The sequence below is a fragment of the Strix aluco genome, chromosome 20, assembly GCF_031877795.1.
Source record: "Strix aluco isolate bStrAlu1 chromosome 20, bStrAlu1.hap1, whole genome shotgun sequence".
Lineage (NCBI taxonomy): Eukaryota > Metazoa > Chordata > Aves > Strigiformes > Strigidae > Strix > Strix aluco.
In genome coordinates this window covers 5,783,511-5,801,170 of record NC_133950.1, presented here as the reverse complement: position 1 = coordinate 5,801,170, position 17,660 = coordinate 5,783,511, and the positions used below count along the sequence as shown (strand labels likewise).

At 54.7% G+C, this 17,660-nt stretch overlaps 1 protein-coding gene across 1 annotated transcript in view; it reads right to left on the bottom strand.

Annotated features, from left to right (window-relative positions):
* Positions 1-14,402, bottom strand: part of ARRDC1 (arrestin domain containing 1) — a 39,801-nt gene extending 25,399 nt beyond the window's left edge. The window contains exon 1 of the mRNA XM_074846259.1: positions 14,181-14,402. Coding sequence (XP_074702360.1) covers positions 14,181-14,298 — 118 coding nt within the window. The 5' untranslated portion in view covers positions 14,299-14,402. The remainder of the gene's footprint in view (positions 1-14,180) is intronic.
* Positions 14,403-17,660: the final 3,258 nt, after the last annotated feature.

Here is a 17,660-nt window from a genome sequence, read left to right as displayed (position 1 = left end):
CTCTCCCCTTTCCCCTACACTCTCCAAAGCTGCCAGCGTACCGTTACCGGGCACACCAAGTCACTAGACGTAGGACAAGCCTTGGAGCGGTTCAAGTGGTAGAGGATTTGTTATGGAGTATCTTCACCAACCTACTCCAGAAACACGAGCTTCCCCCACCTCACTGGGGGAGCAATGGGGCAGACATCAGCTCTGAGCATACCCCACGGCTGAGAGTGGGCCTGTGGCTGGATACGGGGATCGCATGTCCCAGCTCACCCTCCACGCTCCTGGAGGATCCAGCAGATCTCCAGGCCCACACAGGGTGGGCAATGCTGGGGGCAGCAGGTCCAGGGCAGCCAGAGAGCCCCCCCATTTCAGCCCCACAGCCACAGAGCAAGCCCCAGCCGGAAAGCCTGGCAGCTGCAGGCTTCTCATTTCCCCCAGGTTATCCAGGGGGTTTCAGAGGCACCCGCGTCAACATGTCAAACCATTTATCTTATTTGTAACCAGGTTTTGGAGCTTCTAACCATGACATCAGCCTCTCCACGGGCATCCCACAGGCAGACCGGGGACTTGCCTGGCTATCACGTACTGACTCCTGCCCACAAACAGGAGGAGGGATGGGGGCAGCTGACAGGCACAACTGGGGCACGTGGTGCTGGGGGCAGCTGCAAGCTAAAAACGGCGTCAGCGGGACAGGTCTGGCAAACCAGCACCATCAGAGCTGCTGCAACTGGAGCCACCTGAGGTGCAGAGCTTGTCAGCCTGACTGCCAGGAAGCAAAATACATAGTCTGAGCCTTTCAAGGAAATCTCTGTGCCAAGCTGCAGATAGAGCAAATAAGAATTTTCTACATAGAACAGGAGAGTTCCAGTTACTAGAAACCCTTTAAAATGCCTCTGGAACCCAGTGCTACCAGTGCCCCCACTTACCATGCTCCTGCTCTCTGTTTACCCAGACTGCTTTGAATAAATATAGAAAAAAGAAGTCCAAAACCTGCAAGGGAAGTGGAAGAGTAGCAAGCAGAGAAATGAATTACAAAGCCATGCAGAAGACAAGAGCCCTTCACCCCTGCAGTCCCCCAGGGACTCAGGGAAGCAGGCAGCTTCACGTCCAGGCAGACACATCTTTAGCAATGCGCTACAGCACACGCCAAATGCTGGAAATAAAAGGAGACAACTCAGCCATATCCATCTCTGCATGAAGTAAAAATAGAGATGCCAGGAGCTGGGCACGTCTGCCTTCTTCCAAGGTGATTTAAGGAGAGCAGTCATAGACTTCAAATTACTTTTTCTGGTGACCCCGTGAGATGTCCTCCTCAGGGGAGCCGGTGTTGCATCCTGGGCAAGGGGAAAGCAGAGGACACACATGGTGAACTTGTGCGTGCCTGGATCCAGATAATGGGGGAGGAGAGGGGGAGAAAGCACTGTGAGAGATGAGCGACTCTGCATCAGAGAAGTCTTAATTTCATGGAAACCAGCCACGGGAAGCCAGAGCCCCCTTTCTTCATCCCTCTCCATCAGAGCCGCAGCAGGCAGCTATCACCACATTTTAATTAGATTTCCTCAAGCTGCTGCCCGTACGCCCAGAGCTGCAGGGACCAAGAGCATCCCATGAGCTGGGAACGAGCTGCTTTTCACCCCTGCACACCCCAGGGGACAGAAACAGCCTGGGGAGAAGGGGGCGATGGATCACCCTGAGCACCGATCACTCCCCAACCGATGGCAGTGGGGACCTGCCCTTGACAGATCGATGGGCTGTCGCAGTGGCAGCAGGAGACCACCTCAGCACACAACACGACAGCTCCACCTCAGAGCAGAACCTCTGGGTTCAACAAAGATCACAAGTTTTGGTATGCCTTGAGAACTTCTGGCACTGTAAAGCCCCTGCCTTTGGATCTGGATGAAAATGATGGGTTTAGGGTTACCCACACCACCAGCAAAGCAGGACCAGATTGTGCCGGGAAAATGGAAAGCCTGGGAGACAGCAAGACCCACAGACTGAGCAAGTTACTCTCAACCAGTATGTAGAGACTGGGTAATTCATAGAAAAGCTCCATGAAAAGTAGACACTGAGGAAGCTGAGACCCCAAAGAGGGGCAGGCTGAGGTGTTCGTACTGATGTCCTTTACAGAAACACACCAGTACAACCTCAGACACAAAGGGCTCGTGTCCTCTAAGCAGGAAGGCTGGAAGCTCACAAGATATGCTACTCCCTCAGCGTCCTGCCCTCATGCACAAATATACTGAGACACTACTAATTAAACCAACAGCTCCTAATTAATTCTCAGCTGTCCCCATCCTTCTGGGTCCATCCTGTCAGTTCCTGAGACACAAACAGTCTTGGGCATTTCACAAGCCAGTGAGGCAAGAGCAAAGCTTACACCGAATGCTGGAGGCAGTGGCAGGTTTAGTATGGGGTTAAGGATTGTCTGAGGAGGTTTTTATCTTCTTCCTTCCCAAGAGCCCAGCACAGGGGCAGAAGGGGGATTCAACCTCCAATGTGGAAGGAGAGAAATTGTCTAGAAGAGTAGTTCATGCTTTCCATCTCAACTCAAACCCAAACCTTTAGCCAGGCCTCAGGAGGTGACTTGTCTGGAGCTGACACACATCGAGCAGCACCTCCCACACCAGCAGCAGCCTCTGGCACACAGAAGACTCGGCTGCTGCTCGCTGCGACCCAGGGGGACATCCCACCTCCTGCAGCCTGCCAGCCCATCACACAAGTCACACCCAGTACAGGTCTCTGCTCGGAGGCTGTGGACAGGCTCCCAGTGAAACACTGAGTCGTTGCTACACTTTGCCCCATCTCTGTTCCTGTGCTGCTGCCTGCGGGCAATGCTCCTGCCACACACGAGCCCAGCTGGGGCTCAGGACCACCCTGTAGCCTCCTCTGCAGCAGCACGGGCTTTAGCATCATTTAGCCTCCAGGAGCAAGATCTGCTGCTCAGTCATTCCTTCCCCAGGTTGGCACTTGCCCTCTGTACCCTACAAGAGGCTAGACCAGCCAAATACCTCACAGCGGTGGAAGGGACAGTTCCCCTCTTCCTGGCCCTGAGCTTCCAGTGTGCCTGTTTTCCCTGGCTGTGGCAGCAGGGCTGTATTTGCCTGCTGTCAGGCTAAGGCAGGAGGACCCAGCTGGGTCTCCCGCACAACCTGCAGGAAGCCCAGACTCACCCAACCCAGCCCCACACTGCAGGAGGCCAGACCAGCTCCTCATCACAGCCTGTAGAAACTCCACCTGTAGCAACAACAGGGGAGTGACAGCTCTGCTACACAGACAAAGCCACCTACAGCCATTATTTTGGTTACGCACAAGTTATTTTAGCCAGAGTCCAGCCCTGCACAAGGAGGGGCATGTCCATGAAGGTAGTATCACTGAGGATGGACTCGTTGTAGCAAATACAGAAATCTCCAAAGGGAAACTGGGCAGGTGTATGCCTGTAGAAACACAGAGTAGCAAATCTTCTCTGAGTCCTTTTTCCAGACAGATTGACCCTGTCCCCTCTGCTAGCACTTCCTTCCATCAGGCTGAGAGCAACAGGGTAACCTACATTTTTGAGATGCTCCCCAAAATCAGGGGTCAACGTGCATCCCAAGAGAAGCAGGCAAACTCGTGGGCTCCTGTTTGTTCAAACTCCTGTTCAAACCAAAGGCTTTTCTCCCCTGTAGAGCTGACAGGTTTATTTATAGCATCACAGTGTTTTATCAGCGCGCTGGCTGCCCTCGGAAGAAGAGGGTCATCTCAAACATCTGGAACGAAATCCCCGGTTGAGCACATTTAACAAGCCTGTCTTTGCACATGTCAGGCTGCGGGTGGAAAACTCACCGGTGAACAAGGCCACACGGGCTGCGGGAGGGGGATGACCACATGCCACAAAGTCTGTGCCTCAGATCTGCCAGTCCTGCTGCCAAAGGCAACTGCAGCTCCTTAGCAACAGGCACGAAACGCCACAGCATCCGTGCGCAGGGTCCGACTGATGGGCTGCACCCCCATCCACCCCTTCACCCTGATCCCCACCACGCTACTGCTGCCACAACCACCTCACTGCTCACCAAATGTGCTCCAGAAAGGACTTCCCCAGCATCCCCTTTCTCCAAAACTGCCAAAAAAAGAGAGGTGGGGAGGAATGGGGTTACTCTGCCTGCAGAGCCCACAAGGGCAGAGGTGGTTGCACTGTACCAGCAGGGCAGCGCAGAGTCAGTGCCCGGGGGCTGGCAGTGGTGTACAGCCACACAGCTACCACTGCCCGCACTGGGCCACCTACCCCGGCCTCCCCGCCGGAGGCACTGGAGCCAGGCTGCCAACCAACACACCCACCAGCTTCCTGCAGGAACAGCCCAGGCTGGGCCTGGGACAGGCAATATCCCTTGATGGTGGCTACAGAGGAAGCGGGGAAGGAGAAAATTGTACCTCTGACCAGTTTTGAGAGCCCAAATTCTGGCCCCATCCTAAACAGATGGCATGGCCCAGCAGAACTGCTCCACGCAATGCCTGCTGCCACACGCGGGGCAGGGGTTGGCGACGCCAGCCCTCGGGTCCTTGTGCAAGGAGAGCGACCGTGCACCACCACAGCATGCTGAGGGACTGGCATCTTCCTCCCAAGCCAGGGTGGCAGATGCAGACGCCCCTGCGTGCTGGGAACAGCCAGATCAGCCAGCAGTACAGGAGGCACTGCGGGAACTTAAGTATTTGGCAGAGAGGCAGATCTCACAGCTCACTACGAATATCTCCATGCCAGCCACCCACCTCAGCCGCACTGCCAGCATTCACAGCCTCCTCTCCTAATATCCATCCCTCTGAGTATCAGAGGGGAAATGCAGAGAGGTTGCAGAAGAGCAGAAGGCTGGAGGAGATAGCGGCAGTGTTTCATGTGGATCTTCAACCGCTCTGGTGTGTGAAGCCAACTTTCAGTCTCAAGAAATTTCTTTCCTTTCTGGAAAAGGAAAGAAACTCCTTTCCTTTCCTCTGGACAGAAATTCAGAGGGGAGAATTCTGACCTGTTTAGAGACTAGCATGCCTGCCCTCCTTCTAGAGCTATGCTTGAGACTCGCTTCTGTTCGCCCCATCCACGAGAGAGCCCTCTGTGCTTTTACCAGGATGGGACTGAGCTCCAGGCAGGGCTTGCACCAAGAGTCACACGCTGGCTAAGAGCAGCTCAGCTTGTTACCCAGCAGATCTCAGCAAACAACATTGCTTGTGCTCCCTCCTCTTCACCCTCCTTTCTGCACAGAGCTTGGTACAGGCCTGGTGCAGCCCCACTCATCGTCCCACCGCTGCCCAGCGCTGTTACACCCAGCTCTGCGGGGCTGCAGGCTGCCTGCCAGCACCGGCACCTCCAAGCGGCAGATACTGCCAGCTTGATACCGAATCATCTTGTATTTAGGATCTCAGTGAGGCCCAGAAGAGTTTTACTCACGATCCCCTGAGCAAGACAGATTCTAATTTACTGCCATCCTTCTCACGGGACTTGGGCAACTTAAATTTGCTTTTGTGAGCCCTGAATTTAAGAAAAGCTATGCTCTTCAAAGCAAAACAAGGCTGGACATACATAAGCAGTCAGAGCATCTTAATCTTCAGTGTTTGGCCCCTACAACAAAGGGGAGGGGAATGCAAGTCCCAGATGCCCAACATGCATCCAGAAAAGTGAAGAACCAGCAGCTCGCCCCAGCTCACAGGAATGCAGATGGACACCAGGACCTGCCAGCACTCCACACTTCAGCCAGCCACAGACCACAGCCACCCTTCCTTGAGCTGAGCAGCACTGAAACAGAAGAGAGGAACCTTTTTTTTTTATAGCTTGCCCAAACTAAAACAGGTTGCCACCCAGCACTTAGCACTACTTTAGGCCAAAGCAGTTAAGGTATTCCAGTACGCTTGACTTCGCTGTCTAAAAAAGGAAGAACCAGGCAAGAAACCCCAGCGCAGTCTACCACACAGCGCTGCAGGTCCCAGGAGGCATTTGTTGGGTGCTTTGAGACCAGTCAGGTCCATGCTGTAACAAACTGCCCCTTTAAACTCATTAACAAACTCAATTGTTCTTTCCCAGCAAGTGCAAAGCCAGGCACCTTCTCTCACCTTGCTGGCAGAACAAGCTGGCAATTCACCCGACACAAGGAGCAGCCAGGGAGGCCAAGCTCTCTGATGTCCTGGGAACACACCTCTGTTTGCGACCACCGCCAGCTCTGCTGCGTTCTTCCCACACCCCGGAGCAAGTTCAACCAGCTCTCCCCCTCCAGACAGCCCCTCTGCCCCCGCAGCAGGAGCATCACCCCTCTGCACTGGGTGCAAAAGCCACTGCAGGCAGATAAACAGCCGACTGATCAGGTTTCTCTACTTACCACAAAGAGGTTGATTCACCAGAGCCTACTCCCTTTTCAGGCCCTTTCTAAATAAAGGCTTCAAAGAGTTCTGGAAATTCACGCTTAACAGGCTTACTGTAATGCCAGAGCACAAGGGCTCCTGTGGGCCAGACTCTGCTGCGGGACTGAGTCACACTCATTTTCTTCTGAGACTCTCAGATACACTTGTCTAGGAGTTAAGGCTAGAACAAGTCCTGTTGGCTGATGCTCATTTTGGCAGATCCTCACTGCCACCCACAACACAGCCTGACACAGCTCTCCCCGTCTTCTCAGCCATGGCCAGCCCTGCAGATGCAATGCAGATGCTCAGGAGAGGAGGTGATGCTCCTCCATCCCCTCCTGGGGCTCAAGGAATGTTCCTGGGCATGAACTCCCCAGCACCCGCTTCGCATCCCCAGAAAGGAGCATTTGCAAAGTCAGCTCAGTACCATCGGCCAGGAAAAGGCCTGTTACAGGCTGGCACCTCCCACCACACGCACCTGGGGCTGAAAGGATTCAGCACTGACGATACTGCCATAACCAGGCGTCCTGAGGGAGCCTCTGCCTCCAAAGCACCGAGAATGACTAAAGCAACAAGTTCAGGACTGCTCAGCCACCCTGGAAACAACAGTTTTGGTGTGAGGGGTCGGAGCAAGGAGAGGAGACAAGAGCACAGGGGACAAGAAATGGAGCATAACTGCACTAAGGCTCGTCCGCCCTCCCGCTCTGCTCTAGGCGCTGAACTTGCGAGTCAGCAGCTAGAATTTGCTGAGACACCTCCAAATGATTTAGTGCTGCTGCAGCTCCCAAGCACGAGCCCGGAGCCAGCTCACCTCCTCCTAGCAGGGAAGGTTTCAAGTGCCTTTTTTTCTGAAGAGCTTTATTTATAAGCAGTAAAGAAATTCTGCATTTAGTGACTCCTCATTTCGGCCCGGTACCAGCGCAGGCAGGTTCTCCGGCGGGGAGGCAGGAAGGTGCAGCGTGGGACAGAGCGACGGGAGATTCCAGCCACCTCGCCTCACCTGCTCCCCGCTGAAGATTTCACACACCACACTGGGCTCAAGCATTGCTTTTGCACATCTTGGTTGTCAAGAAATCCCCCTGCCCCAGCATCTTCGGAGGAAGCAGCCCAAATCCACTTCATTCTGCATAAGAGCTGCTCCTATAATTTTCTTTGATGGCATTCAACGCAAGCAGCTGGATTCTCTATTTATAGCAAGATCATCAGTTTGGAAAGACAACTTATGTTCTTGTTATTACTAGAGCACCAGATAACAAACCCCTACTATGCTAGGAGTGCTACAAGTTGGTAAGACAGTCCTCATGATCAGGCTGGACACCTGCAGAGGTCCAAGCAGACAGAGAACAGCATTTAGGACTGAGCTAAACCCTCGGACCTGACATTCAGTCCTGTGCTGACACTCCCCACCAAGAAGGCACCAACTCATACCCACACATTGAGCTTTCCTCCCTGGAGATGTTGCCTTCCAAGTCAGTTTTATTCAAGTCTTACTGCAGGGAGCATTTGGGATTCAGGCGGGTGCATTTGGGAAGGACGGACAGCAAGCTGCTGCAGCATTGTTACCTCTGGCCTGAGCTGCTGGAGCCAGAACGACCGAGAACACAGTTCCGTCAGCAAGAACAAAGGACTGGAAGTTATAAGCATTAGCGCTCCAGAAATGATTCATGCTTCTTGGAAACAAGTCTTTTTTGCTACAGATAGCCAATAAGCTCTGGTCTTTAATCAAGATTAAGGTGCTCAGAGGTCAGGGTGTTTTTAAACTAGGTCTACAAATAATTCCAGGCTGGAACTAGCTTGCCACCCTCATCTTGTTGAGAGGGGTCAAAAGTAGCATCCATCCTTACCTCAGGACACCCCCATATCCTCTCCACCGCCATCATCCAGCATCTCAGGGTTCCGATTCAGCCGTGGGAGTTTGCTCAAGCCATTCAATTCAACCACACGGCACTGACCGCCCCTCTGAACACAGCACCTGATGCTGGACAAAGCACTACCCAGCCACAGCTACCCACTTTCTGGTGAAAAGCCTCTACCCACAAGCTTATTCACAGCAAAACACCCAGCTCACGCTTGACACTGGCACCCCATCAGCTAGTTTTAACTGGCCATCAGTGAGAGTTGGGGGATGTGGAGTTGCTGTTTAAAAGCCACCACAAAGAGACAGAAGCCTGCACATCTTTGTGGTCTGAAGTCATTTCACCTTCTGTTTCAGATCCTGGACACAACCCAGGGACTCGGCACACATGCAGGCACAACTATGCACAAGGCAAAAATCCGCTGACTGGCAGCAGTCTGGTCCTTTGCTCATTTTCTCCTCTCCTAAGCAGTTTGCACTTCTACATGAGAGATTTGAAGAGCAACAGATTTTAAGAGCAGCACAAAGAGGTAATTAACTTTTCCCAGCAATCCCCGTTGCCTGACTTCAGAGGTCACAACAGTAGCCTAAAGGCTGTAGGTTGGGTATCTCGGCAATCAGCCCTCAAGAAAAGAGGCACCAAACCAAAACCCAGCCCCTTGGTGCTTGCCAGGCTGTTTCAGGAGCAGCTGCCCTGAGCAGGAGGAGGAAAGACTTGCCCAACACCTGGCAGAGCACCTTTCTCTATGCTTTTGCACAGGTCAGGTCTGCAGCAGCCTCACAGCACAACCCAACCACCCCACTGCCCTTATTCTCTCTGAAGGGCCCAAGCATTCCCTTCTCCAGGCAGCAGAGGATGGTCTGCATGTCCATCCTACTCCCCCTGGCCACGAGAGCCGCTAGCAAGACTTCGCCAAGTCAAGTGACAGCTGTGTCTTCTACAGACGTATTTCTTCCTCTTCTCCGAGGATGACTTTCAGCAGAAGGTATTCCACAACATGCTAGGAGCAGAGCATGCCCGTCCATGCACCCACGCCTCCCCTGGCAGAGGGGCTGGACTGAACCACCACCCTCACCCTCCCTGGCTGCTCCTCCTCCCCCGACTGTGCCTGCAGGGCTGTGCTAGGGATGGGGAGCTGCCTCTGGAGGAGAGCGATGGAAACCCACAGACCTCCTCCTCCCAGCCAGGGAGCCTCCCTGCTGCCTACCTGACTCCAGCCCTGAAAGACAAGCTACATCTCTGCCAGTTCTGCACTGCTCTAGGGAAGGAATAAGCACTCACACCCCATTTGTCACACTTGGAAGCAAATCAAACAGACAGAACTCCGCTCCACTTGTTCTCCCATTTTGTTAAACAAGAGATGGGAGGCCACATCATGTCTCCTCTCCAAGGAAAACAGCAAGCAGAGTTTTTCAGATGAGCGTAAGTGGCACGCGGGCAGGGGGAGCAGCGGAGAGAGGCACACACTGCAGCGACAGGAGACACAAAACAATCTCGTGATTAGTTATTGACTCCAGAGGAGCTGAAGCTCTAGCAGCAAGCCAGCCAGGAGAACAAAAATCCCTCTTTTGTTCCACAGCCTCAGACAGACTTGGCCACACAGCTCCCTGCTGTCTCACTCCAGACAATGAGAAAAGAAAGTTAATCCACTTCTCTTATAGCAGGAGCCATCCAGCCTGCCGGAGCGATGCTGCAGAACGATATATGAGCATTCCTGAGCATCAGTGCCAGCCTCGCCTCGTCCTGGCACCCACTGCTGCTAGCGGATGCCAGACAGCTCGAGGACCTCACCGGGCACTGCCGGTATCACCAGAGATAGCAACAGCTTTGGATCCTCTCCTGCCTTCCAAACCCACCAGGCCCTTGCTCAGCTCTGCACTGCAGGCACCGCACTCCCTGCCATGCTGCACCCTGAAGCCGAGACCAGCCGCTGGGTCCCTCCCATCCTGATCACGTACAGGTGACCTATGCTGCCAAGCCCAGAGATTTCAAATCCACCTTTACAGAAGACAAGCTTCTGACTCAGGATAGAGCAAGCTTCAAAGCACTAACCAGGGACTGAATTCATCCTTTCACCATCACTTTCTCAAGCAGCTCAAACACAATCTTTCTGCAGGAACAGTATTTATGAGGGGTCAAGTGGTAGAGAGGATCGTGGCCAACAGAGTCTTTCAGTGTCACCTCTTCCCCTCAGGAAGGGCACAGGTTACATACATGTCAGAACCACCTTAATGTTAGCCAAACCCAAACTTCTTCCTACTGCCCTTCTAGGGAAGCAGAAGTCATCTTTTACTCTGGACATGACTTAGGATTCAAGTGACCTGCTTTTGAACACCCTTCACCACCAGCTTTCTTGGTTCTCCCTATGAGAAGTGAGAATATTTACTACATTTAAGATAGAAGAGGAAATTATGATTCACAGGCTCTCTGCTCTGCAGAAATGGGAATTATGTATGTAGGTACTTTTAGAACATGAACAGACACGGGTACTTGTGTCTGGAGCTTTGTAGTTCAAGGGAGTGATTTTAAAGTCAAGTCATCGCTGCATAAACCTGGACAGCTAAATAACAGAGAATAGCAAAGCGCTGAAATCTGCTCTGGAAAGCACTTGCATTTTTTTTTACTCTTAGTGACCCAGGAGAGAGGGCTGTTATTTTAACATTATACTTCTGCCCACGAGAAGCCTCGCTGAATGGCAGGCAGCAGGACTGAAATAATCTGTATGGCCCCTGGAAGCCACAGAGTTGAGAGGAAAGCTCTTCAGCATCCCCGAGCAGCACAAGCCTTTGTTCCAGCACGCTCCTGCCAGCAACCAGGGCTGCCTGCCCTGCTCTGAAGGAACTTATTTCCCTCCTCCCTCCCCCCAAATTAACTCCATCTCCAGCTGTCCCAGCGCCAGTTTCCTGTTAAGATTAATTATTCTTTGTACACCCTGTTTGATGATTTACCCAGCAAGCCAGGCACGATGATTAGGAACTCTGCATTCCCATCAGGGCTCTCCCCTGGGGCTCAGAAGTTTTCAGGGAAGGGCTGTCACCCTGGCACAGCCACGGGGAGAAGTGTGCCTCGCCAGAAGGTCTGCGTGGGTCACCAAAGGCCAGTCGTCATTTGTGACACTGCCACAAGGTCAGCTGAAGAAGATGTGCTACTGAACACCCTTTATTGCTAGTCAGCACGGAAGCCAGCGTAGGTGGGAGCATTTATGATCCCGAAAGGTGTGTCTCCAGTTACGCTTTCCTATGACCCAAGATTTCTACTGCGTTTAGCAAGGCAGAACGAGCTTTGTTTGCTTGTACTGTCCACCTTTCAGAAGGTGCAATTTTCAAGAGCCATAAAATGAGTTACCATGTGAAGTAGTCATCTACAGGCTTGTTTGCATTTGTGATCTCAAAAACCACAACACAGAGAAGCCACCGCACCAGACTGGTCCAGCTCAGGAAATGGAAAGCACCAAGCCTTGGTGCTGTGGGCCAGACCTGCAATGGGCAAGGACTTTGTGTCTTCTCCTGGGAGCTGTTTAATAGCCTGAAAAGCCACAGCTGGTCACAGAAGGTGTAGGTGTATATACTATATAAGACAAGCTGATGCCACCCACCCCTCCCCACACCCCAGCAGAAAGCCAGAGCATGTCAGAAGTTGCCTGACCCCTCTGCTGCTGAGCTCAACAGGGCTGACCAGTCCCTTTAAGATCTCTTTCCAGCAGGTAGCTGCCTGCTTGTCACACAAAGAAGGAGGTTTCAGCAGCTACATGAGCCTCCTCCTCTGAGGGTGAGGCATTTCCTTCAGCAGAAAGGAGGAGAGGGTACCCATCCGAGAGTTTCCCTGGCCCAACATGGAGGGTTTAAACACCAGAGATCATAAGATACAGAGCAGCAGGGAGGACACAGAGCAAAAAGCCGCCTTGTGCTCTGCAGATGTTGGTGTCACATCCCAACATGACTTATTTGGGCAGGTTCGGACACCAGCTATGAAAATTTTCTGCCCCAGCTAGTGAAGCCAATATGCAGGGACCTCAGCCCAAAACAGCCACCCAGGTCACTTCTACACAGAAGCAGAAGGAACAGGCACACACAGCCCACCTCAGATTTTGTCTCGATGCTTCTGGCAGCTTTCCTAGAGCCCTGCTCAGCTGCTCCAGCTTCTTATCAAAATCCCTCCCCTAGCATCAACCCCCAGATCCAACAACAAAACCCTTCCTGGCTCCAGGACCAGTACTTAACCCAGACACCAAAGTTTCAGAGTCAAAGCCATATGGAAGCAGAAAAAAGGTCTAGAACAGAGACATCCTCCTTCCCCACAACAACCAGCTGCAGCACACTGGGAATCAAAGGAAAACTGGTGTACAGGAGAATGTGGCAGTTTCTCTCCAATACTGGAGTTGTAGAGGCAACAGCAAGGTGTAACTATGGCCAGATGGCAATGTGAGGGGCCAGCATAACCGAGCCCTCCGAGGCCAAACGCTCTCATCTCACTCAAGAGGCACCTTCAGGAACAGGGATGGAAGTCAATGGGATGGGATGGGGACAGAAACGACCCACACTTTGTTAGGAACATCTTTGCTGGAAGAAATACATCCAGGAGTGCCCTCCAAGGAGATAAACACTGGATGTGCAACAGTTTTGCTCCGACAGGAGTTAAACAGGCTACAAGACTGTACTCGTCCTAGATACTTTTTTCCTCAGGAAGCTTCCAAAAAAGCTACTGCAGACAACTGGGAGAGGTGCTCACAAAAGCAAGACATAGGCAAGCATAGGCATTACCATCCAGGCTGACATCTCTATTCAAGAGACTTTGCATTTTACATTCTTTGGTCTTTTTTCCCCCCAACAACTTGTTATAAAGGAAGAAGCATGCACACAGGGGAATCAAGCAAGACAACCTCAGGGAAAACAGCAAATCAGTTTGCATTTCCATGGCACCGAGCACAAAACTAACTTGTAAATGCGGATGACTTCTCTAGGGTGGGGGAGCAAGTTCCCAGCTTGGAAGATCCAAGCCCAGTAGCTCCCCTCCCCATCCCTCCACCCCGATGGACTGCACCAGCCACCAACAGGGTCTCGCTTGGAGTAACAGCCACCACACACCCCAGAGACCTCCTGCACCCCGAACGCAGCCGAGACCACCGCTGCCTGCCCGCAGCTGCCTGCCCCGCAGGCGGGCGCTCTCTCCCCCAGCACACACAGGACCACGTACTCAGCCTGGATGTCTCCCGAACTGGTACTTCCACAACTCAAAACGTTCATTCGAGACGCTACGAAACGGTTGCTCGCCGCGGACCGTGCTTGTAAACGGGCGGACACCCCTCCTGCTGCGGCGGGGACATCCCATCGCCTATCTCCTCCCGGCCTCCTCCCATCGCCCTACCATAAAAAATACGCATTTCGGAGCTCCGGCAGCCCCAGGAGCACAAGGGCCCGGTGTTCAGGAGATGCCGACAGCCCAGGGAGCCCGCAGGGCTCCGGGAAAGGCTGGACGCGGGGTCCAGGCTCCCCCGGCCACCTCCCGGTGCCACCGCCCTGGGCACCCGCCAGCTTCGGGGGCTCCTGTGAAACGAGCCCGTGCTGAGGGAGGTGTTCGGGGTTTGGGGGGGGTGGAAGGGGAGGGGGGGGAGGGGGGGGAGGGGGGTTGGTTTGTTTGCTTTTTTATGGGATGGGAGGAAAAAGTAAGAGGAAGCAGAGGAGGAAATAATCCAGCAGGTTGCTCCTACCAGCCCCGCCGCTCCCTTCCCCAGACCGCCTCACCGCAGGAGGGGCAGAACCGAGGGGCGAGCCCCGAAGCACCCGGGCCCGGCTCTTCCCCGCGCCCCGGCACCGGCCCCACGGCGTCCCACGGGCGAGGGGACACCGCGCCCCCCACGGCCCCCGGGGGCAGCTGCACCGCCCCTGGCCCCGCGGGCTGCGGGCACGGCACCGCCGCGGGGGAGGCGGGCAGGGGGCAGCCCCAGCGCGGGAGGAGGCGGCGGGCAGGCCGCGGGCTCACCTCGGTACTGCAGCGAGCCCGAGAGGCGCACGGTGACGGTGCCGGCCAGCGGCTCGCCGGGGCTGTAGACGACGCGGCTCTCGCCCAAGCGGATCTCGAACAGCTGCACCTTCCCCATGGCCGCGCCGTCCCGAACGGCCCGGCCCGGCCCGGCCCGGCCCGCTCCGCCGGCAGCGCTACCTGCCGCGCCGCGCCGGCCCGCGACGTCCCTGCCCCGGCGGGCCGGCTCCGCTCCGCCCCGCCCCGCCTCCTCCCGCCCCGGCCCGGCCGCGCTGTGGGGACGCGGCGAGCCCTGAGGGGGTGGGGCTGGGCTGTGGGGGAAGGAGCCGGTGTGGGGCTGAGCTGTGAGGGAAATGGCAGCTTGTGGGTTCGTCCTGTGCTGTGGGGGAAGGAGCTGGCTGTGGGGCAGAGCTGTGAGGGAAATGGCAGCTTGTGGGTCCAGCCTGTGCTGTGGGGGAAGGAGCCGGTGTGGGGCTGAGCTGTGAGGGAAATGGCAGCTTGTGGGTTCGTCCTGTGCTGTGGGGGACGGAGCTGGCTGTGGGGTTGAGCTGTGAGGGAAATGGCAGCTTGTGGGTCCAGCCTGTGCTGTGGGGGACGTTGCTGGCTGTGGGGCAGAGCTGTGAGGGAAATGGCAGCTTGTGGGTCCAGCCTGTGCTGTGGGGGACGTTGCTGGCTGTGGGGCAGAGCTGTGAGGGAAGGAGCCGGCTGCCCCAGCGTGGGGACATCTTGCCTCCTGGTGCTCCCTGCTCCCTCTAATCTGACCTCCTCCCTGTAAGTCTCCCAGCCCAGCTGTCACCTCTCCCCCCTCCTATTTTTATAACCCCGATTGCTTTAAGTGTCCAGTGAGAGGCAAATACAGGGGACCCGATGGTGGCCTGGGACTGGGGCTGAGGGGTAAATGATGGCCCTGCGGATCAGCGGGTGAAAGCGTCCGACCCAACCGGGGCGTCCGAGGAACGTGGGGGCTGAGCAACAGGCTTCCCTCCACCACACTTGCCGTGTACCCCCTCACGCTGTGTGATTGAATAAAAACCATCCGTAAAGCCCACACCGAAGGCAGCGCTGGGGAAAGGCACCTCCCGGCGAGGCCTCCCAGCCGCTGGCAGGCAGGCTGCCTACACAGGCAGAATGAATAAGTACAGCCCAGGCTGTTTATCTGCAGAGCACACCCAGCCCGGACCCGGCTGGACAGACAGATGTCCTCCACGGACCTGCGGTGACACCAGCCTGGGCACGCGGGGCTGCGGGACCCTCCCTGCTGCCTTAGGGTGGGTGTCACAATGTGAAACCCCTCACAAAGCACCGCAGGAGTTTGTGTACTCCCAGCGCCCAGGGCTCCTGCTGGGGAGCCCTCCCAGGCCCTCGCTCCTCCCGTGTTTAACAGCTACCTCTTGTTTCCAGCTTGCATGTAGTCACAGGCAACGTACACCCCTACGGTCTTGTGCCAAGGCTTTCAGCAGCACATCTCCTCCCACGGGGTGTACCCTGGGATGCGTCCATACACCACTCTCCTTGTGCTGCCCTTAGCTTTTGTTTTGTCAGGCTCCGCACGCCGGTTTCCTCCAGCCTCTTTTTTTGTCAGACGAGCCTGCAGCCCCTTTCATCAGTCTCTGCAGCCCCTGTTTAGCTCTGCCAGCAAAACCAAACAACCTGGGGGGGGGGGGGGAAGCACCCTGTGCTACAGCAGATTTTACTGAACCCCCTTCCCCCATGGAAAGTGGCTGAAGACTCAGGGCTTTGGGCACTGTTGGGGCCACCCCATCTGGGCCAGCACCACCACCCTCACCCCAGAGGGACACCGCACGCGTGACAACACAGGGTGAAAAAAAACCCCTTCGCCAAAACCAAGCCCCTCATGCTGCACCACAGCTCTCCCGCCGCAAAGAGATTTATGCGCCTTGTTTGCAGAAAAGTTAATTTTAAGCACGGCGAAGTTGCACGCCCAAGGTCACAACGTGAATAGAAAGGATTCCTGCGCCAGGAGCTGAACAAAGGCGCCCGGGCTCCGGCCGTGGCTGTGCACGCTGTGGCACAGCTACAGTACTGCAAGACAGGCGCCGTGTGCTTAGACACAAATACGGGAGCCCTTCTCGTGACATGGCCGGCAGCGATGCCACAGCATTAATCCATCCCCAGACCATGGCTACACCGTGCGTAGCAGTTTGTAAGACGTTACTAGATGGGTATAATTCAATAGATTTGATGCCTGCGGTGCCAGGGCACCTGGTGTTCCCTGTACAGACCTGGCAGTGCTGAGTTCAGGAGGATTTTACTCACTGGAGTCAAATGTGGGTTTGCATTCCTGCCTCCCTGCTCATCTGCATGTGCCCCAGAGTCACCCCTGTTATCTAATTGTGTGCCAATTCACCAGCGCTGAAATTCAGAGCAGGTAAAATAAAGCTAAGGATATTTGGTAAACTGCAAAAGATTCACTTTCCTGCTATTTTGGACTATTGTTTTGCTTTACAAAAATTGTTTTGGAGGGTTCGTTGCAGTGGTGGGAGATCTCACTTCCTCTGGGTTCTGTTTGCTCTCCCTTCCTCCTTTTTCCCTTATTAAAAGGAGAATTTAAAAAGAGAGAAAAGAAAAACAAATGTCAACCCCATTTTTAGGATAAAATTTTCCTTTCACATGTCATCACATTCCTCTAACATCAAGGAACATGAAATTTCTTGACAAAGTTATTAAAAAAACACCATTTATCAATAAAACACCCCCACTGGCACCTGAGCCGTGCTCTGCCCACGGCACAGATGAGCTTCGACCACGGGCCCTGGGAGAGCGGCTGTGAGGGCAAATATGCCCACGAAGGGATCAGCTGGAGCTGCAGGCCCTGTACTACCTATATGTGGATTGTTTTAGATATGCAAAAGGCTTCATGATTAAGTCTTAGGCATTGTCTTGTGACTCAGATCTGTTCCTCTCTTGCCCTTCCAGATGTTGTCCTGTAGTGACACGGACAAGGCACAGCCCCACCTGACTGTGCCTCAGTTTCCCCCGTGCTGGACACGATCATCTCATCCCGGTGGGGCTGAGCTGAGCAAGGGACCGGGGAGTCCTCAGGGAGAGGCACCACGGAAATGCGCGAGAATACCTGAGCCATGAGTGATACAGGGTTTAATGATGTGAACACTTTTGGGTGAGGCAGCAGCACGGTGCCCCTGGGGCGATTTGTAGTCTGCAAGGTCATTTCCACTCTGTCGCTTCAGGGTATGTGGCTGCTGGGGAGACAGGCCAGCCTCGCAGGGTGCTGCCCCACAGCCTGGGGACACTCCTAGCCTCTCCTGCTCTCCACCCCCTCTGTTACAAGATGAGGAGTCTTCTCTCAACCCAGGAGTCTTCTCGCTTTTGCTCTTCCAACCTCTCCCCCATCCTGCTGGGGGGGAGCAAGTGACTGACAGGGTGGGGGCTTCGCTGCTGGCCGGCTCAGCCCACCACAGCCCGAAGGTCAGGCCCCGACACGGCTGGGAAGGAGGAAGA